The sequence below is a fragment of the Protopterus annectens genome, chromosome 7.part0 (genome assembly GCF_019279795.1).
Source record: "Protopterus annectens isolate FY-2018-M chromosome 7.part0, PAN1.0, whole genome shotgun sequence".
Taxonomy (NCBI): Eukaryota; Metazoa; Chordata; order Ceratodontiformes; family Protopteridae; genus Protopterus; species Protopterus annectens.
In genome coordinates, this window is record NC_056739.1 from 1,714,042,253 (window position 1) to 1,714,059,012 (window position 16,760).

At 41.5% G+C, this 16,760-nt stretch overlaps 1 protein-coding gene across 2 annotated transcripts in view; it reads left to right on the forward strand.

Moving 5' to 3' along the window:
- Positions 1–3,933: 3,933 nt before the first annotated feature.
- Positions 3,934–16,760, forward strand: part of GOLM2 (golgi membrane protein 2) — a gene marked incomplete at its 5' end in the record, with an annotated part of 949,689 nt that continues 936,862 nt past the window's right edge. For both annotated transcript variants that reach the window (XM_044078256.1, XM_044078257.1), the window contains 1 exon segment: positions 3,934–3,988. In XM_044078256.1, the coding sequence (XP_043934191.1) occupies positions 3,934–3,988 (55 nt within the window).

A 16,760-nucleotide genomic window follows, 5' to 3' on the forward strand; every position in this document is an offset into this window, starting at 1 on the left:
CTGGGATTTCTTAAATAGATTAAAAACTGAAATTTGGAATAAGAATTTAACTTTTCTTACCATAGATGTCATAGATTTATTCTCCTGTATTTTGAAGGATGAAGGGCTTGAAAGCTTTAGCAGTAGTGTAAGGAAATATAGTGGTATGGAAAGGGAGACAATTAAACTTCTAGTGGAATTCATGTCCTTGGTGAAAAAATATTTTGAGCTCTCTCTGCTTGCTGCTTGCTGCTTCTTGCTGTGGGATGGATTTGAGGTGTTCTTAAGACACTCAGTCTTGCTGGCTGGATTCTGCTAAAATTCTAGTTATATTTGCATTCACAGTCTGTTGCATACAGAAACTTGCAGAATATACACTGATGAGAGAATGTACTTTGCAGCACTTGTCTTTAAGAGCAGTAACCAGTAACTTTTATAATAAATCAAACCGGGCAAACGTTGCAGCTTAAAATACTGTTCCAACTTTACTTCTCATATAGTACAGATGATGTGAGAGATATAACATTTACCTTAGGACTTGTGTCCCTACCATACCTCTAACATAGCTGGATTTATACAGCTCTTTATATACACTTTTTAGTCATGCATAAACATATTTTTGAGGAAACACATTGTTCTGTATTCTATTTTGGAGAATTGCTTATCCTGTAGAAACAATACTAAGCTTCCTTGTTTAACAATGCCTTGTAAGAGACCAGCTTTTCTGACAGTGTGAATATCCTGTAAGTGTCCTGATGTCCATGTAGAAAAACATATTTTTGAGAAAACACATTGTCAGAGATCAGCTTTTCTGACAGTGTGAACATCCTGTATTTTATTTGGATCTTTGTATAAAAACATCTGTTCTTGTGTCATATCCTGTTTTTCCATGCAGAAAAACATATTTTTGAGAAAACACATTGTCACAGTGTCATAAACATATCCTGTTGTTTTAGGAAACATATTGTGTCCATTTTATATCTGCAGAATAACATGTCAGTGTTCTTTAAAAGCAGATTTTGCATTTTTGCTCTTGCATACATCCTGTTTCTGAGTCTGTAAGGGAAAAATGTCCATTCTTTAAAAGCAGATTTTGTATTTTTGCTCTTGCATACATCCTGTTTGAGTCTGTAAGGGAAGAATGTCCATTCAGCAGATTCCTTTTCCAAGCCATGGTCATTTAGTATGACTGCTGATCACATATTACTAAACTTTGTTTCTGCATTTAAGCAAGCCTTTCCTTCCAGCATATTTACAACATAATTAATTTCAGACTTATATTCATAAAATCTAACACTTGGTATTAGACAATTTTATTTTTTTCGAAGGCGAACTATGCAAGCAAACAAAAGATGTGGCTATGGGGGCAGCGTCTGCCCCCATATTTGCCAACCTTGTATTATTGGACTGGGAAGATAAAACCATTTTTAGTAGTAGATTCATGGCTAATATTAGATGCTATGTCCATTTTTGGATGACAATTTTGTCCTGTGGGAAGGTACCAGCGTGGGTATCGAGCAAGCTATCTAGAACATTCTGGAACTGGATTTAAATCTAAAATTTATAGGAAAAATACATTTAGCAACTCCTATTTGGAGTATTCCAGCTGCCACCCATCGAAAAAAAAGAAGAGCATTTTAAAAGGTCAGTGTATTAGGGCAGCACAAATTACCTCAGAGTACGAGTATATGAAGAAAGAGATTGAATATATAAGTAATATATTTCAGGAAAGAGGATATCCTGTTTCCATGATTAGGGAGGTGTCTCAATATGTTAGTGAATGTGGTGTTGGATACAAACCCCTACTGGGTGACGGTATGGTTTGTACACATGAAGGCACAAATAATGACAATTATGGGAGGGCCTTCATATTGGAATACAATCAGTTTGCTGAAGCTATGAAGAGCATTGTTCAACAAAACTGGGTTTTGTTAAAGGGGGACATGGAAGTGTGCAATATTTTGGGAGAAACCCATTTTTGTGTACAAAACAGAATGAAATTTAATTCACAGATTTGAATACAAAGGAAATGCTATAGGTAATAGAAAAGACTTGCAAGGAACCAGAAAGTGTGGCAGCTGCAATGCTTTGCAATAAATGAGGATACAACATTGGTATTGGACAACATCCATAGAACTAGGGTGTATTTTAGGAGAGGTTATTGTAACATTATGAGGGTGATATATTTGGCAAAATGTTGCAGCTGTTCCGCATTCTATGTAGGGCAAACCAACAGAGCTCTTACAAACAGATTTTATGAGCATTATTATTGTATTACGAAAAATGACAAAAATAATGCTTTGTATAGGCATTTAGAATCTATTATGGATGTTCCAATTTTAAGTTTACCATTCTGGAATGTGTTTATATGAATCCCAGAGGAGGGGGCATTGTGTATTTTAAAAGAACGAGAAGTCAGATGGCAGTTATTGTTAAATACAGCCAGCTATCCAGGTATTAATGATAATGTCACCATTACCCCAGTCTTAGAAATGAGACGATAGAAATGTTGCATCTTTCCAGTACTATTGCTGTAGGTCAGAGGATAGAGCATCAGACTTTAGATTTGAGCAACCACGGTTCTATTGTGGGTTATGTCTTTTATGAAATCTGCCATTTTACATATTTTTGTGTTTCGTGTGCAGATATTGGCAAGAAGTGTGGTTTATATTATGTTCTTGTGGACAACTTTATCATAAATTAGTAAATATATGTTTCTTTTATATATTTTAGTAAGGTTATTGTGAGTTGTATGTAGTGAAATATATTGTAATGAGGTTTATTCCTGTTTCTTTAAATTATTATTTAAAATTTAAAATATAATTGTTAGAGTGATTTTATTAGTTGTAAGTAATTATAGAAGCACATCTAATGACATTTTTAACATATTCTGATGAAGTCTGTGGTTTGCAGACGAAAGCGCTTAATCTATGTGACTATTAAAGATTCTTATCTATATACTGTAAGTTTTAAATTTTTTTTTTTAAACAAAAATAAAATTAGAAATCTGGACCTTCAGGATATGAGAGAGATGCAGGGTAGAGAAAATAGTATGAAAATCAGGTATGTTATTCAAAACAAACATACCTGATTTTCCTTGTATTTCCTCCATTCAGTCTCTCTCCTACCCCTAAATTATCCGAAACCTTTTTTATTTTTGTTTGTTTTTATGAAAAAAAAAACAAAAAACGAGACATTCCCTTTTTCATTGCTTCCTTCTCAAAGCACTGATGTACTGGGTAAGTGTGGGAACGCAAGTCCCATACGCGTGTGCAATACATCAAAAAAGCAACGGGATATGCAGCAAAATTGGAAGAACACCACTGCACTGTTATATAAAGACATTAATTAAGAAAAGTAATTTCTTTTCTTAAATAATGTCATTGTATAATAGGAATAACTGACTATGTGGTGTGGTATATTGAAGATTTAACCAGGGCTGGCTTTATTTAATCCCTCGGGCTTCACCATCGTGGTTAAACCACACCAACCATGGGTAAATATTCAATGTACCACACCAATGTCGTCAGTTATTGCAATAATAACTCACTGCTTGACTTAATAATCGGAAAAAAGTAATGACACAGCTTCTAGCATCAGATGATAGGATGCCCAAGGGCTGCATGTCTTAAGACATTTCCTTCCTTCTCAGTTGCATACCTCTGTAAAACGACAGTTCTTCCTTGGAGATAAAACATTTACTGGCTGCAGAGGTGTATGAATCTGATGGATTCTAGGAGCTGTAATGAATGCTGTGCATGTGTTTGTTTATAAAGCTTAAAGATAGTGATCATTAGACTAGTATACACCTATTACAATGAGCAATTTTATAGTGTGTTACAACAACCAAGACTAGAATATGCAGCAGTGTGTAATGTTATAATGTAGCCCACGTGCTTTTTTACTTATTTTCTGCTGGAAGAGATATATTCATCTGTATTTTTTCTTCTACAGGTCAGAGTACAAAATAATGTGTCCGGCCGATTGGCAGAAATTCAGCAATTACAAGGTAAGACTTCAAATTGCTCTGTACAGGATTATGTGTTAAGATGTACAAAGTGCATGTAAGTATCTGTAACACACATGTGCATTTATAAGTATGCATATTTGAAGTGCAGTTATGACTGCTGTTCAATTTTCATACCGTTACAGTAGAGAATACTGTTGAGGGAGACTACAGTGGGAATATCAGACAAAAAAACAGAAGGAAGATTGTGTCAGGAAATTTGTAACATAAATACAGCAGCACGCAGCACTTTTGGAAGTGCACATAGAATAAGGATCCCAGAATATCAAAAAATTTCTTGATGTTCTAGGGATGGTAGCCTATACTTTGCCTAGAACTAGTTATGCCCTTTCATTTTAGGCCATGAATTTATTTGGGCACAGTTCCAAACTGCAGTAACATCATTAAGTGGGCTTGACAGTCTGCATTGTGACTAAATGTTCCAGAGGTATCTGGCAGTTCACCCATATACTTAGTTTCTACTTTCCTCAAATCTTGTCCCTTCAGCCTCAACTTTGTGAAGTACTGGAGCAAATTCTAGTGTCTGAACTTATTTGCTCTTTGGTGATGAAGCAACAGAACCCTGATTTGACAATGTTTCCATCTTTCACCATCTTGATTTCATCTTTCCGGTTTACCATTTAATCCAGCTCGGGGTCATGGAAGAGCCAGATCTTATTCCAGCACTCACTAGGCACAAAGTGGGAACTAATCCTAAACATGGAATCGGCTCTCATAGGACGGACACACTTTTTCACTGTCACATAGCTTACAAATAATTTGGAGAAATGGCAGTTCAATTACACCACTTCTTTGGGAGGTGAGAAGGATATGGAGCACTAGTGAAAACCCATACAGACACCTGGAAAATGAACAAACTCCATATGGAGATCACCCATCTGAACTGAAGAACCAGGTGTGAAGTTACTATGCTAACAACTGTATTAATGTGCAACCAGTGTCTGGCATATTCATTCCATAGAACTGTGACTGCCTCAGAAGTGACAGCTGTACAAGAAAGTTTTCCTGTATGACAGAGCTCTTTGAGGCTATCTTTTAATACCTCTTTTTCCAGTGCTTCAAGCTATGTGAGTGTACATATTCTTAACTTTGAGGCACTGCACTCCAGCAGCATTATCCACATGTAGGACCTTCTGTTCATTGTACTGTTTGCTGTTACATTCCTCATTGTTCAGATTCCTGTCTCCAGATAGCCTAACTGGCTGGCTCGAGATACAGAGCTCTACCCTCCCCGCCAAGGGCTTCGGTTGTCGCCCACCCACTAACCAAGCACAAGGCATGAGCATATATGGTGTAAAAGGTGCATCTGCCAACACCATCTTCAAATTTTTCTTGCCATGCAGTAAAATGAGCTGCATGCCTTAAATTGTTGTCAGTCCATTGGTTGGCTGCTTAAAGAAGGTAGGTAAGTACCCTAAAGGGGATTTTTCTTGTATTTTCGTAATTTTGTAAGTTAATGTCTGATTCTGATACTGAAACCTTTGGCCTGCATAGCCTTTGGGCATTGAATAACACAAATTATCCTGAAAGACCGGTTCAAAAGCAGACAAGGTCAATTTTTCAAGAACAAAGTTGAGACCCTCTTGAAAGCAAATTCTGCCGATTCCTCCTTGGGATCTCAAGTGCAACACTCCTATCATAAGTTCACTACAAAAAGAGATGAAAGAGGAGGATCCATGAGCAGAGAAGCTGAGATGTACCTTGCTAGATGTGTAAAATTGAGTAGCTCACAAATATTTCAAAACCAGAGGGGGAGACACCATACGAGGGCACTCTAATATTAGTTAGGCACCATATAGAAAACCTCTTCCACATAATTTTTTTTATTTACAGGTTTTCTTGCCTTCTTCAGTAACTGTTGCACATACTTGCAGAACAAGTGCCTAAAGGTAAGATAGAATCGTCCAGGCTGTTAGTAGCAATTGCTCTAAGTTGGATTGAATCAGACTGTGTGAGCAGATCCAGAGTGTGAGGTCATTTGTGGTAATTGCCCTTGGCCAGGACATTTGTGGTAATTGCCCTTGGCCAGTTTTATTAGAAGGGGAGAACCAACTTTGCCTGGGCCATAAGGGGGTCATCACAGTGATCTTTGGTAATTCTTTCTGAATCTTCCCATCCAAGGAAGTGTAAAATTCAAACAGCTACTGTTACAGGTAAGTAGAACCTGTGCAATTGTGCTTTTTCAGGTTTTCAATGGGGGGTTATTTTCATTTCACATCTTGCCAAGTATCTGGGTCCAGTGATTGCTTATTGCAGGACAAAAGGCTCCAAATTTCCCTTACCTGGAGAATATTAGGGGTCCAACCTAACACCCTCATATTGGGCGACTTCAACTACCCCTTCATTAACTGGGAAAGGTACTCATGTATCAATACACTTGCCCAATATTTCCTAGAATTCATTGATTCCAATGCCCTGGACCAGCTCGTTCTTAGCCCCACTAGAGGCAGCAGTATCCTTGACCAGGTCATTACCAACATGGGCGACTGCTGCTCTACACCAATAGTCAATTCCTCTCTGGTTAGATCCGACCACAAGCTAATCACCTTGGATAGCCACATCCCTTCCACCCACCCCCGCAAAGAAACCACCATGAAAAACTTCTCCGAAGCTAATTTTGGCCTCCTAAAAACAGAGGTGGCTAACTTCACGGCCCCCATGCAAATGAAGAATAGTTGCATGACCGCCGAATCATACACCAGTGCACTGTACAAACACGTACACAAATGCATGTATCTCACCATACCCAATAGAACCAAGATGCTCTCCTCCAAAAAAAGGAAGCCAATCTGGTGGTCCCCTGCCATAATAAACAAACTCTACAAAAGGAGGAGAAAACTGATGCAGAATAAGGTGAAGTCCCAAGACTGGAAAACTCCCTTATCAGCCTCAACAAAAAGTTGAGATCCCTCATCAAATCCTCCAAAGTTAGCTGTGAAAACAGAATTGCAGCAGATAGTAAAGACAACCACAAGGTCTTCTATAGTTATGTAAGGAATCTCCACGGCAATACCCAGATTTGCTCTGAGCTACTGCACAGTGGTACCTCCTATACTGAGCGAAGAGATCTTGCCAATATACTGTCAGACAGATTCAGTGCCAACCTTACCCCACCAGAGGACCAGTCACAATGCCAGTAGATTGCCAGGCGCCCAGTATTACTGCTGCACAGGTTAAAACAGCACTGTGCAAGGCCAAGAATACAGGTTCTATGGGACCTGACAATATCCCTGGCTGTGCTCTACATGAACTACAGAGTGAAGTGGCACCTCACCTGTGTGCCCTGTTCAATCACAGCCTCACTTCAGGCTTTGTCCCTACTGAATGGCGCACTGCTACAGTCGTCCCTCTCCACAAAGAAGGAGCGACTACAGGAGCCTGGGAACTATCGCTCCATCAGTCTGACTAGTCTGATATGCAGAGCTATGGAATGCTTCATCATGGACCTAATAAACAAGGATATAGGGAATCTCCAAACTCTGGATCCCACACAGTTTGGTTTTGTGAAGGGTAGGTCATGCCTGCTCAACTTGGTCGACTTTTTTATCAGTCACCAGAGCTATGGATGAAGGCAAGGTGGTTCATACAGCCTACCTTGATCTGGCCAAGGCCTTTGATACCATTCCCCACTCAGGAATCATAGAAAAACTCACTAAGCTAGGCATCAACCCCTATATCACTAGGTGGGTTGCAAACTGGCTCACAGATAGAACCCACAGTGTGAAAGTAGCTGACTCGAAGTCAGAATGCCGATCAATCACGAGTGGAGTCCCACAGGGTTTGGTCCTGGGTCCTCTCCTATTTGGTATCTACTTCTCTGAAGTCCAGGCCAACATGAAGGGTCTCTGGCTGACGAAGTTCGCAGACGATTGCAAGTTAGGAGCTATTATTAACTCTCCAAGTGATGTTGACATCCTATAGAAAGGCCTCACTGCAACCAACAACTGGTGTCAGAACCATGGCCTCAAGCTCAATGCTAAAAAATGTGTCGTCATCCCCTTTGGGGAAAAAGCAGTTTTCCATGAATTACCACATTGATGGTAGTCCACTGAACACAGAATGAGTTATAAGAGATCTGGGAACACGGGTTAACAGCAACCTCTTTTTTGACCACCACATTATCACTGGTCAGAAAATCCTTCTATGTGGCACATCTCATTACTAAGGGTTTTGCATCCAGGAAGAAAGAGGTCATTGTCTCCCTCTACTCTTCCCTCATTAGGCCAATCATGGAGCACAATGCCCCATTTGGCATGCACCTCACTAGACACCTGCAACAACTGGAGAGGCCGCAAAAGTACCTGACAATATCCCTGGTTGTGTTCTACATGAACTACAGAGTGAACTGGCACCTCACCTGTGTGCTCTGTTCAATCACAGCCAAGGCTTTTGATACCATTCCCCACTCAGGAATCCTAGAAAAATGCACTAAGCTTGGCATCAACCCCTGTGTCACTAGGTGGGTTGCAAACTGGCTCACAGATAGAACCCACAGTGTGAAAGTAGCTGACTCCAAGTCAGACTGATGATTAGTCACGAGTGGAGTCCCACAGGGTTTGGTTCTGGGTCCTGTCCTGTTTGGTATCTACTTCTCTGAAGTCTAGGCCAACGCGAAGGGACTCTGGCTGACAGTTTGCAGACGATTGCAAGTTGGGAGCTATTATTAACTCCCCAAGTGATTGTTGACATCCTACAGAATGGCCTCACTGTGACCAATGACTGGTGTCAGAATCATGGCCTTAAACTCAATGCCAAAAAATGTGTCGTCGTCTTCTTTGGGAAAAACCTGGTTCCCATGAATTACCACATTGATGGTAGTCCACTGAACATAGAAGATGTTATAAGAGATCTGGGAACACAGGTTGACAGCAACCTCTCTTGATCACCACATTGCCACTGTGGTTAGAATGTCCTTCTGCGTGGCACATCTCATTACTAAGGGTTTTGCATCCAAGAATGTCTGTTTCTACTCTTCCCTCATTAGGCCAGTCATAGAGTACAATGTCCCATTTGGCATGTACCTCACTAGACACCTGCAACAACTGGAGAGGCCGCAAAAGTACCTCACAAAGAGGATTATAGGCCTTAAACACTTGTCCTATATGGACAGACTCAAAAATGTATTATCTGTCATATATCACCTACTTAGAGGCGATCTCTGCTTGACTTACAAAGCCATGTCTGACCCAGCTATGTTAGAAATGCTACATCTAAAGAAATCCCAATCCGTCCGCACCACACGCTTGAGACCTCCACCTCATTACCACAATTAACAGAACATGCTGGAGGAACAGGTTCATATCCCAGAGACTGCCTATGCTATGGAGCAGACTTCCCATACATGTCAAGCAGAGCACCTCGCTGACCCTCTTCAAGAGAAATCTTGATGAGTGGATGGGAAACAGAAAATTCACCCTGGCGATAACTCCAGTGGCTCTACTTGACAGAGGCACTGGGAACTAAGGTCGGGTGGCACTATGCCAGGGTAATCCTATGGATAGGCTTGTAAAGGCCCCAGGGCCATTAGCCTAGTACACATCTATGAACCTATGTAAAGCAGAGTATATGCTTTACAATTCACCCACCAGTTTAACACAATCAGCAAAAATCCAGTCGTTCTGAAGCAATTCTTGCAAAGCCACATTTCATGTATCTTATGGGATTAATGCTGTATAGTGTCACATTCGATCACCTGTTTCACAATGTTGTCGATTAAAGTTACACTCCACAGTTTTCCCCACCCTCCCAGCAGCAGATTCGTTGTATAAAACCCATCCAGCACTAAAAGTAGTAGAGGCATTGTGCCTTCAAGGAGAGCTTTGTTACCTGTCATAACCAATTGGCAAGGTGGGGTTATTACTCCCAGTTCATTTGAGTTACCAAAAAAAGATTTGAGACATGACATCTACTCTAGATCTCTAATTTCAGCATTCCACAGCAAGACAGGACTGTCTTCAAGCCATTGTTCCTCATCTTTGCAGACATGAATGGATGTGGTTTTGGATCTTCAAAACACCTTCTAACACATTCATAAGGAAATGTTCTGTGAATCTGCGAAGATGGCTGTTTTCATTTCCAGATCCCATCCAGTCCTTCCCACCAAGGGTATTTGTAGGTTGTTTTGCAGTGGTAGTGTCAAGCTTTTGTGCACACAGGATGTAAAGTTTTTGACTAACTAATAGTGGCCTGTTCAGAAGATGCCTTGTTGCAGACAGGAGATTCTAATGTTTGGAACAGTTCTACTGTATAAATTCTGGTCAGGTATGACATGTCATGGCTGATTCACATGTAGTCCTTGGATGGCATGGTAATGAAGTTCTGTCTTCATAGTTTTAGGATGCACAAAAGTAGTAAAGGTAGTGGTCTGTAAACGAGATACCTGGATATACAGCCACGTTTTACCACTGCAAACTCTGCAGCATTTGCAGAGCACTTCTTGGAAAGTTTATCAACTAATGTAGCCTAAACTATGTATTACCAGTGGACAGATTACAAAGCTTATACCCAGCAAAAGAGAAGAAGGTCAGTATAAAAAGAAATGGTAGGGATACCAAAAAAAAAAAAAGGAAGCCCGGAGGCCCACCGGATCAAACCCTATAGAAGGAACAGCAATGACTTCTCTGTTTCTCTCTCATTGCTTTACCTTAGACCATCCCTTCCCATCCCAGATCTTGTTTTCCACATCAACTTCCCAAGCACAACAGACATTGAAGATGGGGACTATCTGGAACAATTTAGCAGACACACCGGGAAGCCATTATTAAGGACTAATTTGTCTTGCAGATGGGATCCAGGCATTACAGGCAGCATTTCTAGTCAAAACTAGAATTTGCAAGGATACATCCAGTGCCAAGAGAGCAAAAGATATAATGAATATTTTCATAGACAAACCTGGCTTAATAGATTAATTACGGTTAATGGGTGGAAGAAATGGTACCGGAAAAGGAGCAATGAGATTTTTTTTTTCAAGATGTTCTTAGTGGCCAGAGTGGAAGATCCTTTGAGACCCATTTTACACATGTCAAGGTTAAGTACCTTTCTAAAGATGCCAGTATTTAACATGTTAATCCTGCAAGGCCCATTTGTTCTTTCTGTTCCCACAAAGTCTGGTTTTTAACCCTGGATTCCAACAATGTCTACCTACATATTCCCTTTCACAGACACCATAGGCTCTCCCTCAACTTCAGAGCATGGGGTACCTACTACCAATTTGCCTTTTTGATCTTTGGTTATCTGTTGGATGCAGAGTGCTTGGATGCAGTGATTAGCAAGTTATTGAACCAAGGGCATTCATATCTATTGATATCTGTCAACTGCCTGATCCATCTCAATCTTAGGAGTGGCAGAGTGCACTCTGCAGTTTATACTGATTTGTTTTCAGACCTTGGAACACTCCAGCATACTCGGATCAAACCTTCTGCCCTGCACAAGAGTGATATTTGTAGGATTTATTTTCTGCAGGAGAATGTGGAATACCTGGCAGGTTGCTTTCTGGAGAACTCTCAGAAAATATTTGTTACAGTGAGAGAATTTCTAAGTGCAGTGTGGTATATGGAATCTACCACTGATGATACTACCCCCCCCCCCCCAGCAGTCCTGTATTTTGGAAAGCTCCAGTGGTGCCTCAGAAACACCTAGAGTCAGCATGTAAAGTCCCTGGAGGCAAGGATTCCAGTCTTGCCTTGCATCAAACAAGAAGTAGAATGGAATATAAAGTTAAGTCCAGTGAAGAAAGGGGATCCCTTCATACAGCGTTCTGTGACACAGCTGTGAACATAGGTGAATTCATATGACCTGGAGAGCCCATTGAAAAGGTCTGGAGGTTCAAGGCAGGAGGAACTGTAGACTGAGAAAGAAACTCTAACATGAAAAGAAATGTTGGCAGTGGTTTTAGCAGTAAAAGTGCTCCAGGTGGTCCAGCAACTGAGATTATTTTGGCACTACAAAATTATCAGAACTTCAGAATGCCTTTTTGTATCCTTTGCAACTAAAAGGGAAGGGAAGCCAGTTTCCAGACATCTTCTAAATGGTTGATAAACTGGATTTCTCTCAGCTGATAGGATGTAACTAAATGGGTTTATTGGGTATCACAAAACTAGGGCTGTAGCAGCCACTGCTGCCTTCTTCAGTGGAGTGAGTACACAGATGTTCTTCGTGTTTCACTGTTGCAGTCATTACATTTGGGTAATCTGCTGGCAGGTTGCCCTCAGTCGGCCTGATTAACAAAGTCTTGGGTCCTGCGTCTGTTGCTGTCCATTGTTCCATGACGTCAGGTCGTCAGGGGTATAAAACATGCAGCTGATGCCATTACATTAGTCTTTCTTGCCACGTGGTGCCGAAGCAGAAGCAGTTCGCAAGTGCCGGTCGGCCAACTCCTGAAGTTTTCGAGTTTCAGAACCAAAATCTTCAACTAAAAGCTAAGCACCTCGTTGGGGAAACTTTTTCTTGCTCCTTACCGATGTCAGTAAAAGTTAATAATTGCAATACTTGTGGGAGGCAAATACCTCCAAAGGATTTTCATTTTTACTTTATTCCTTGCCCAGGTCCTGACCACAAAGTACCTTGCTGTCTATTTTGTGCTAAATTTAATCAACGCACTATTAAACGTCGGTATATTTTTGCTTCTAAATATTTTGGCTCACGATTTAATTATCCAGAAATGTCGTCGGTTAGCAATCCGACTACCGAAGTACCTAAAAAACGCAAAGAAAATGACAGAGACCGTCGAGGTCCAAAACTGACGACGACGCTTCTCCTAAGCCAGTTGCCAGTTCGCCGGTACTCAGTCAGGCGCTTTTGCATCCTCTGATACCCAGTACTTCTGATTCGCAGGCCTCTACTGAGACCCATTTGGAGTCCTGTATGCCACAACATGCTTCAATTATGGAACTCGCGGATGTCTCTACCTTAGATGGGTCCGGAGCCGCTGTGCAAGCACCAGCTTCTGAGGGTGTTTTCAGGCCTACAGATTTGTATATTAGACCGACGCCATCTTCAAAACTAAGGCCAAAATCTAAAGCTATGTCTAAAACCGATGCCTGGGCCACGTGTGCAGGCCCCTATGCCTAAAAAACAAATGATCAAAATGGCTGAGGATTTAATTACTCTGATCAGGGGTAGCCAACCCCCTCCTTCTAAGAGGCCTAGGCAGGACATTAATTATTAATCTTCTGAACAGGATTCTGTTTCTTCAGACTCCTCTAATGAACAGGATTTGTCTATACCTACTTATGAGGACTCTGATGCAGAAGATTCTATTCCTTCTGCTTCTCCCCCTGAGGATTTTTCTTTTGGGGAAACTTTACATACCTTAAGGGGACATTTCCACTGGGAAAGTCAGGATTTCTCTGAATCTAAAAAGAGACTTGGGGATTTTCTTCTCCTTCCGCAGCATAGGCCTTTGGCTATACCTCCTGTTCTAGATATTGTTGATGTTTTTTCAGAGTCTAGTATGGCTCCTGATTCTCGGCCTCCGGCTCCTTGTAAGCCAGACAGATACTGCAGGGTTCCTGACTCCCACAAATTTCTTTTCAAAAATCCTATTGCAGATCCTGAAACCATTTCTCAGGGTCCCAAGGGCATTAAGGCCTCTACTGCTAAAAATCCTACCCCTTCTGCTAGAGATTCCAGGGTGCTGGATAGATGAGGTAAGAAGGTTTACACTTCTGCAACCTTGGCAATCAGGGCTTTAAACTGTTAGTTTCATATGCTTAAATATCAACAGCATATCATGTGACTGCTTAATCAGAAAATTATGTTAATTTCTGACTGTGTTGAAAATAAAGATTTACAGGATTTATTGCATTCAGCTGAACAAGTTGGAAAACATACTTTGCAATGTAGTTTTGATTCTTTGCAGGCCTCTTGCAGGGCTGCTGTAACTGGATCTGTGCTAAGAAGGCATGCTTGGCTCAAAGAGCAAACTCTGCCTGATCATGTTAAAGCAAAATTGTTGGATGCTCCTTTACAACAGGACCGTCTCTTTGGTAATAAGGCTGAAGAAGTTTTAAAAAAAGATGGAAGATAAAGCTAAATCTATGCAAACTGTGAAAGATTTCTTACAAGTGCAACCTCCAAGATTTAGTAGGCACTGGCCTACTAAGAACTGGTCCTTTCCAGTTCCTTTGAGAGCCACTTAAGTCAAACCCAGACATTCCAAAGGCTCCAGGTTTCAGTCACAAGGGACTTTTATAACAAAACAATGGGGTGCCTCCACCTCCAAATCTGGAAACAGTAAGGCTCCTCCCTATGGTAAACAGTCTCAATGACTTCCCTGTGCACTCACCAAGCACTTACCTTTTAGCCGCCCCTTTGGGGGGAAAACTGGTACTTCATGCACGAAACTGGCAACTTATAACCCAGGACAAATCGGTTTTAGATGTAATATCCCAGGGATACAGATTTCATTTCCACACGTTGCCAGTCCCAAATGGATGGCCAGACCTGCCCTCAAATCAGTGGGCAGAGGCCCAGAAACAAGTTCTGTCCCTCATGAACATGGGGGCTATTCAACCAGTACCAGAAGAGGAAAAGGGACAAGGTTTCTATTCAAGACTTTTCCTGGTACCCAGAAAAGATAATCATGGCATCCAATTTTGGACTTATCTGTGCTAAACACATTTCTGGACATTCCAAAATTCAAGATGCTGACTCGACAGTTACTTCCTATGCTAGGCAAAGATGCCTGTTTGGTAACTCTAGAGTCTCTTAAGAGGCTTATCTGCATATCCCAATCAGGGAATCTTGCAGAAGATACCTCCACTTCGAAGCAGGCTACTTGCCTTACCAGTTCTCTGCACTGTCCTTTGGCTTATCTACTGCGCCCAGGGTCTTCACAAAGTGCCTGGCTCCACTAATTGCATTTTGCAGGCAAAGAAATATTCAAATATATCCATACCTGGATGATTGTCTAATTCAGGCAGAAAACAAGGACATTCTTCTAAAGCATCTGGTGTTTGTAAAAAGGGTTCTAACTTGTCTAGGGTACACCATAAACGAAAAGAAATCACAATTGGTACCCTCTCAAAAAATTACATTCCTGGGTGCAAGCATGAATACAACTGCCCAGATGGCTTACCTTGCACCAGAAAAGCAAATTCAATTGGTGACTTGCTTCAAACGCGTGGATACAAAAACCCTGCTATCTGCAAACCTTGGGGTTCATGGCCCCCTGCATTCTTCTAATTCCATATGCAAGACTGCATATGAGGAAACTTCAGTGGTACTTAAAAAGTTTATTGAGTCAACATTGTCACAGCCTGGAAACAATGATTCCTATCATACCTTGCCTGCAACTAGAGTTCCTATGGTGGGCAGAGGCCTGCCACCAAAGCAAGGGACTGCCATTCATTCCACCCCCCCTGCCACCCAAACCCTAACTACAGACGCATCAGACTATGCTTGGGGGACTCATCTGGCAGGGAAGTGCATTCAGGGCAAATGGAGCCCAAATCAAATGCACCTTCATATCAATCGGAAAGAGATTATAGCTGTAAGAATGTACTGACGGCCTTCAAGGACTACCTTCATCCAGGACAATTAATGATAAAGACAGACAACACCACAGTCATGTGGTACATATACAAGCAGGGGGGTACACATTCCTACCCCCTTTGCAGACCAGCCATGGCATTGTGGACATGGCCTTGACTTATCAAATACATCTACAAACTCAGTTCCTGCCAGGAAAACTGAATACTCTGGCAGACAAACTAAGCAGAAATCTCGTGGACTGACACGAATGGAAACGAACCATGGATTTTCAACATGTTGATGTGCAAGTGGGGGAGTCCAGACATAGATCTTTTTGCCTCACCCCAGAAATATCAGTTGGACAAATTCTGCACAAGAACTCATCACAAAAAAGCTTGGAAAGTGGAAGCTCTATCATTCTGCTGGAAAAACCTATCAGTCTATGCTTTTCCCCCTCTGCCTCTGCTCTCCAAAGTTCTACTAAAAGTCAGACAGGACAAACCAAAAATGATCCTGATTGCTCCAGACTGGCCTCTCCAACACTGGTACCCACTCCTGTGCAATGTGTCACATCTTCCACCGTGGCACCTGCCTCAGACACCTTACTGTCTCCGCAGAACAACCAAATTCTGCACACTCAACTCCAAACTTTGAATCTTGCAGTGTGGCTAATCACCAATATTCACCCTTAGCATCCCTCAGCAAACCTGTGATGGATGTCATTTTGGAGGCGAGAAGGCCTAGTACTAAAAAATGTTATGCTGACAAATGGAAAAGATTCTGTGCCTGGAACCAATCACAAGGAATAAGCACAGCAGTGCCCAATATTCCTCAGATTTTACAATACTTAACTGAGATGCTTCACAAGGGCCTGTCCTTTTCTTCCATACAAATCCATGCTTCTGCCATTTCAGCTCATTACAACACAGAACCTCCCCTCTTCTGTCATCCTCTGTTAAAGCAGTATCTCAGAGGGACCAAGAACTTAAGACCACCTAGGAGAGCTCCAACCCCTGCCTGGGACCTCAGTTTTGTATTGGAAAAACTCACTCTCCCTCCTTGCTACTGCAGACGTAAAATTTCTCTCCTGGAAAACAGCTTTCCTTTTTAGCAGTCACTTCAGCTAGAAGGATTTCTGAATTACAGGCTCTTATGGCAGTGGAGCCTTTCATTATTTTTCATGCGGACAGGGTCTCTCTCAGGACCAATCCATCCTTCGTGCCTAAGGTGTGGTATCCAGTGTGGCTCTTAATCAGACCATTCATTTGCCAACTTTCTTTCC